The 6,786-nt window shown below is 38.7% G+C and overlaps 1 protein-coding gene across 1 annotated transcript; it reads left to right on the top strand.

The window, feature by feature from the left end:
* Positions 1-1,503: 1,503 nt before the first annotated feature.
* Positions 1,504-6,729, top strand: scly (selenocysteine lyase). Its single transcript, XM_083888142.1, has 12 exons — positions 1,504-1,621; positions 2,236-2,345; positions 2,434-2,534; positions 2,612-2,789; positions 3,917-4,044; positions 4,329-4,484; positions 4,585-4,691; positions 4,774-4,810; positions 5,387-5,470; positions 5,556-5,655; positions 5,826-5,901; positions 6,523-6,729. The coding sequence occupies exons 1-12, from the start codon at positions 1,545-1,547 to the stop codon at positions 6,674-6,676; spliced, it is 1,308 nt and encodes a 435-aa protein (XP_083744268.1). The 5' UTR covers positions 1,504-1,544; the 3' UTR covers positions 6,677-6,729.
* The last annotated feature ends 57 nt before the right edge of the window (positions 6,730-6,786 follow it).

Below are 6,786 nucleotides of genomic sequence, written 5' to 3'. Positions count from 1 at the left end.
AACCTGTAATAATCTGTCCACTGATGTGTGGGAGGATATAACGGCCCCGTCACAGCATGTAGAGAGTAAAACTCTAGGTTTTCTCACACTCACTTTTATCTCAGTATCTACCTTCACCACCATGTCCTCACAAAATCTACTTTTTACTAATCCCCTTCACAAATCATCTTAAAATGAAAATCATTCCGATTTTTTTTTTGCTTCCACATCTAATGTTCTTTTTGCACTATCAAATTATTTTGCATTGTACATAAACATGATTGCTGTGAACACTGTATTATAAAGTTGCACACATTTACAAAAATCCTAAATGGGCAGTAGTTAAGTCGGTGTCTCTGAGTGTTGGACTTTAGTGTCAAATGTTTGTGTACACTAAACACATTGTCATATATTAAATAAACATGGGAATTATGCAACACAAAATAATGGACTCTCATTTTTTTCTGGCAAGTAGAGGCCAGTCACTTTGGGGAAAAAAAGCAACTATTCAGTACGGTTGTGCTATATGAGCTTAAAATCAAGATACCACAATTTAAAAAAACATAGTAGTAGTATGAGTAAAATATGATGGATATTTCACCAAATCTTTGATTTATGATTAGATTTTTAGTTCACAATAAAATTATAACTATTTGTCGGAGTATATTAATATATATTAATAAAAAACAAAGCATACAGAAATATTTTAACATTATCTTACACATGGATTGGAGGGGGCATGTGGTCCACAGTCCCTATTATTATGTATGTTTCAGTGGATAAACAACTTTGAATTAAATAGGGTGTAAAATAAAAAAATAAATACATAAATAATAAAAGCACATGTCAGCTCATGTTAATGTTATGCCCTATTAGCCTTAAATATTTTACTGTAAGTAAATTGTAACTCTTTTTTTTATATAACATCTTAAATTGTAGCTTTCCCTTTAAGAAACCTGGCAACCCAGTGGACGAGCAGCAACGCCGCATCCAATCTCTCACACACACATACACACATACAGAGAGGGAGAGAAGCTGAGAGGCTAGTTAGCTGATGATTGACTCAGACTGTAGTAAATCAACTCAGGATAACTTCACATCACCTCACAAGGTCAGACAAAGAGCCACGAAACTCAACGTGACGTGTCAAACGAAGGAGAACAACCTGGAGTCACATTTAGACATTAAAACCGATTAACACGAGATAAATATATACTATGATTGCTAGCAAGTAGTAGTTTAGCAGCGCTAGCTCGCTTTAGCTACAGCTGACAGATGAGTTAGCGTTAGCTGGCTAAATATTACCTCACTGCTCAGACACGTTCTCAAGTGTTTCAGTTATGAGTTTCCCTGTGTACTGCAGTTAATATTATATAGATAGTTAATAAATAAGTGCGTGATAAGCCTGCTGTGGACAGCGTGGGTGTAAGTGACAAGAGTGTGGACGTGCAGAAGTCATTTATAACAAGTGTATGCTAGTGTAGGACATTCATATTTGTGTGGCGTACTGCAAAACTACACACATTATTATCCCACGACATTTCTTATTTGTTCTCAGGAGTATCATGGCTAAGCAAAGTGGTGACAGCAACAGCTTCACTGTAAACACCTGTCTTCAGCTTTCAGAAGGGGAACGCGACAGGTAGGTCAAATGTAGTAGTACATGTTCAGAGTAATTTGATGTTTAATGTTTAATGGCCATAACATGCACACATCTGCCATAACTTTAAAACAAGCTGTCTGTTAATATTGTGACTATAAATGTGCCACATATGCTGTTCAATCCACTTCTGAGAGGCTCAATTAACTTGTAAAGAATAAGCCGATTCAAATGGTGGCCCGTGGACCACATGCAGCCCAAAAGCAACCACTTAAAAGTCCGATTTTAGTCGGAGTTAGACAACAATTTTGTTTTCTTAATGTCATGTCAAGTACGATAATAAAGCTCGTCTTAGTCAGACTAACATACCTGAATAATAGTCCGATTACTCCTGCATGTACATGCTTAGATAAATACTGTTGCTTATATTGCACCTTTTGGATTTGATGCATTCATTTAAGCACTCATTTGACAATGGTTTGAATGTAACATATATTATTTTTTTAAACTCCATAATTGTGCAAAAGCTAAGATTACTGTTTTCCTGTAAAAGGGATTACATAGCATTTCCCTTTAACTGAATTGTACTGTTACTCATACATACAGTGGTTTAATTGTGGAATGAGATGAGGAAGCTTTTCTCTAATGCAACATAGGATCTACATGGACTACAACGCTACTACTCCTCTGGAACCTGAAGTGATCCAGTCCATTACTGAAGCCCTGCATGAAGCCTGGGGAAACCCCAGCAGCAGCTATATTGCAGGTTTGAAATATTTGAATCTAATTCAGCTTTCTTTATAGCACTTATTTCTGACCTATTATGTATGTTGCTGACATTTTGTTATTTGTAGGTGCCAAGGCAAAAGCAATCATTAATCAGTCCAGAGAAAATGTGGCAAGAATGGTCGGTGGAAAAGCAGAGGATATAATTTTTACCTCAGGTGGAACAGAGGTAATTTGTCATAACCGTCAACACCAATTTTGACGAGAATAGAAGGACCGTACATGAATTTGTTATTAATCTTTCAGGCCAATAATCTGGTGCTCCACACTGCTTTAGAGCACTTCAGGAGAAACCGTGAGGCTGCAGAGGAAAGTGACGGGCGGCACAATGGACGCTCTGGTCTTCCTCACATCATCACCTCCAACGTTGAACACGACTCCGTCAAACTCGTAGCAGAGCATCTGCAGAGAGAGGGCAAGGCAGGTAGGAGGACAAGAAGTCATTTTAATTGTGAAGCACATTTCATACTCAGGAAAACTCACCTTTTCACACTAATTCACCATTAACTAGGTGCTTACTACCATAAGTAGCATACTAGCCCTTTATTAGTAATCATTTAGCACATATTAACACCTTATTCTACCTTTTTTCTTACATAAGGTGTTAATATGTGCTTAATATTCACTAATAAAGGGCTTGTATGCAACTTATATGCATGTCGGTAAGCACCTAGTTAATAGTGAATATGTGTTCCCTAATCTAAAGTGTTACCAGTATTTAATATTTAAAAAAGTATTTTACAAATTTTACAATATTTGTCAAATTCCTATTTCCATTAAAGGCAAGGCAAAATAGCTTTGTTTGTATAGCACATTTCATATTTCAAGGGCAACTCAAATGTGTTTTACATAAAAACAAAATAACATTTAAAAGTCAGAAACGTAAGAAATTGAACAATTTGAATAAAACTTAACTATAACTAGTTAGTTAATACGATAGCTGTGGTTAACGGCGGGAAAAAGTTGCATGTGACGTCATCTTTACGTGACTCCAGATTGTTAAAATGCATCGCTAAACTTTAAAAACAGAGGCACACATACACAATGCACGGGTATGCTGGTTATTTGTAGCGCTGCTCTTTATAAACAGACCACTCCAGTTCAACTGTAAGAGCACAAACGGTGCTAAAGGAGCTAATGCAGCTAGCGGAGCGAACTGCTAAACGGTGCCTGGACTCCGGTGTCGCAGCACGTAAAAGTGACATAACGCGTCTTTTTCCGGTCAGTCATGGAAATGCTCCATTAACGTGCTTTAACATGCATTGACCTAATGCCCAGCACTAATTATAACATATAAAATAGAGTAAAAGAGAGAAAGAAAACAAAATGTTAGACTAAAATGGAGCATAACATAAACAATTAAGTTACTTTAAAATTATTATAAGCATGTAAGTAAAATGTAAAGTGCTTTAAAAGAGGTCAATCATAAGCAAATGAGAAAACAAATGTTTTTAACCTGGATTTAAAAATCTGGAAGTAGTTTGTTCAACAATTACATCCACTCTTTCCTGGCTTGTCTTTCAAACTGTGTTTTTTTTCTTTTTATCACAGATGTCACATTTGTCCCTGTGTCTAAGACGACGGCTCGCGTGGAAGTGGAGGACGTTGTCGCTGCTGTGCGTCCCAACACATGTCTCGTCTCCGTCATGCTGGCCAACAATGAGACAGGGGTCGTCATGGTGAGAGGAGACAGACTTGTATCTTATATACAGTAGTCACACCAATAAAAGTTATAACAGTAAAGAGAAGTAAAAATGTTGATTTTTATGCTTCTTTTTTTATGCAGAGACATAAAAAGTTCACATCACACATGCTGTACAACACTTAATTCAGGAAAGGGGCTCCAGGGATTTTATTATAACCATTGTTTCTAGATTACAAATAAAAGGAATGGACTTTTTTCTCCTGTGTATATTTATTTTTTTTACTTGAAAATAAAAACAAAACACCTGTCGTTTGTCAGCCAGTTCAGGACATCTGCCAGAGAATTAAATCTCTGAACAAGCATCCTGAGCGTCTGAGGATCCTGCTCCACACTGATGCTGCACAGGCTTTAGGGAAAATCCATGTTGATGCCTGTGAACTGGGCGTGGATTACCTCACCATAGTGGGACACAAGGTGAGGAATGTGTTGTACAAATAATCACCATTTGGCAACAGAAAGAAAGAAAACAGGAGAACTGTGGTTTATTGACAGGGTGTGTGTGTTCCATTTCTAGTTCTACGCCCCTCGCATCGGCGCTCTGTACGTCAACGGCCCTGGAAAGAGAACTCCGCTGCATCCTATGCTGTTTGGAGGAGGACAGGAGAGAAACTTCAGACCGGGGTAACATTACTTTATTGTTTTAGTCGCTGATGAAACAATGGCTGGGATCAGAGGGTCTCATTTCTTTCTTCCTCAATTACAGCACTGAAAACACACCGATGATTGCTGGTCTGGGAAAGGTAATTCTTCTGGGAGCACCGATTGCAAGCTTGATACTGATACCTGTGTTTTTGTTTGTCTGTTTTATGTTTGTTGTGCTTTTGTGGCAGAGACACAAAGAAATCCCACCTCGAGACTTTTTCCTCTCTTATTCAACTTTTTATTCAGCTAGAAATTATTCTGTGTCTGTGTATTGCCGATGACCGTACAACTAATAAATCTGTGCATATGTGTTAAATCAGGTTGGCAGAAGGGAACACATCTTTGAAGACAACGTTATACATGTAGCTGCATAACATATAACACCATATTGGAAAAAATATTGACAAATCAGTGAAGGACATCTGGTGTTACTCTCTAAAATTATACCCTATCTCGTCATATAAGTTTGATACCACTTCCTAACAAGGATTTAAAGCTCTGTGGGTTGTAACTCGGACTGCAACTAATGATTATTTTTAAATATGATTAATTAATGATCAAAAATAGTTGGCAGCACCAGTTACTTTCTTTGTTAATGGCTAATAAATAATTAACTAGCATAGTCCAAAGTCTGTCATGTATTTTACAGCTACTGACTGATTCCTCACTGTTAGGCTGCGGAGCTGGTGACCTCTAATCTGGCAGATTATGAGCGTCATATGCGAAGCACCAAGCTTTACTTGGAAGAACGACTGCGGGTAAGTGTGACTACAGAGAATTAGATAACAAAAGGTCAAATTAGTGATAACCTTACATCATAACTGATCGTGTTGTCTTTTACAGGCTATTTTTAAAGACAGGATCCAATTCAACAGCCATTACCCTGGCTCTGAAATCCTCCCCAACACATGTAACGTGTCCATCCAGGGCCCGGCGTTACAAGGTGATGACCCCTCTGTCTGTTCTATGTCTGTTGTGGCCGTCCAGTCCAAACAGTGTCCTCTAACCCTACCCTCATGTTTGTCACAGGGAGTTCATGACCTGCACAGGACTATTTGTAAACTACAAAGGCTTTGAATTTTTAATCTCCTCTCTCTCTCTTTCCCGCTTCAGGCTGGAGGGTATTGTCCAACTGTAGGAGGCTGCTGGCCAGTGTCGGCGCTGCCTGCCATTCAGACAGTGGGAACAGGTAAAAATAACACCCTATTTTTTTGAGACGCACCTGAAACGACCTGAGAAATTATTGAGGTCTCAAGCTAATTCCATTATGTCCATTATCGCTATTATCGGAAGTTTGAGTAGAACTCTGTGCTGCACTGTGGAACCAAGAATAGAACTTTTCGCAGACTTTCGGTTTGCGGATGCCGTTCTCCTCGCAGCACTCTTGTGTGTTTTACGGACAAAGCGCATCTCTATAAGACAACAATTGCAGGAATATAGCGCATTGTGATGTCCCAATGAGCACGGAAGTCAACATCGCGTGTTTTATCTCCTGTACTTAGACTGAGGAGGACCACAAAAAGATGAGTGAGTCATCTTTTTTCACACTTTGCGGACTGATAGGACCTCCAGAGTCCCAAATATAAGGATTTAATAGTTGATTTTGCTTAATATGTCCCCTTTAAAATACAGTGGTGTAAATACATGATCTACAATACCAATAATATCACGATGCAACGATTCTGTGATGATCAATTTATTGCAAGACAGTCATATCGCGATACATCGCGATAGTCTATCAATTCTGAGAACCATGAATTACAAACAAATCTGAGAACCATGAATTACATAACTCCTCCTTGCACTACAGACCCTCTCACATCCTCCTGAGTTGTGGCGTCCCATCAGAAGTTGCAGCCAATGCTTTGAGGCTGAGCGTGGGCAGAGGCACGACCAAGGAAGACGTGGACGCTGTCCTGGAGGACCTGAGGGAAACCGTGCGGCTGCTGGAGGAAATAAACTGAAAGACTTCATGCGAACAAGGTTTTCCTACCTGTTAGGTCAAATAAGGACCAAAATGCACCTTGTGGTTTTATTGTTACATGTAAAATAAATCAAATTTTTAATATAAATA

The sequence above is a fragment of the Microchirus variegatus genome, assembly GCF_963457635.1.
Source record: "Microchirus variegatus genome assembly, chromosome: 4".
Lineage (NCBI taxonomy): Eukaryota > Metazoa > Chordata > Actinopteri > Pleuronectiformes > Soleidae > Microchirus > Microchirus variegatus.
Note: the sequence above shows the minus strand (reverse complement) of the source record. Positions and strands in the feature narration are given on the sequence as shown.

Coding starts and splice junctions, on each gene's coding strand:
- scly (XM_083888142.1), top strand. CDS start 1,545: ATGGCTAAGCAAAGTGGTGACAGCAACAGCTTCACTGTAAACACCTGT. Junction 4,485..4,584: donor TCACCATAGTGGGACACAAG/GTGAGGAATGTG, acceptor TTCCATTTCTAG/TTCTACGCCCCTCGCATCGG. Junction 5,471..5,555: donor ACTTGGAAGAACGACTGCGG/GTAAGTGTGACT, acceptor TGTCTTTTACAG/GCTATTTTTAAAGACAGGAT.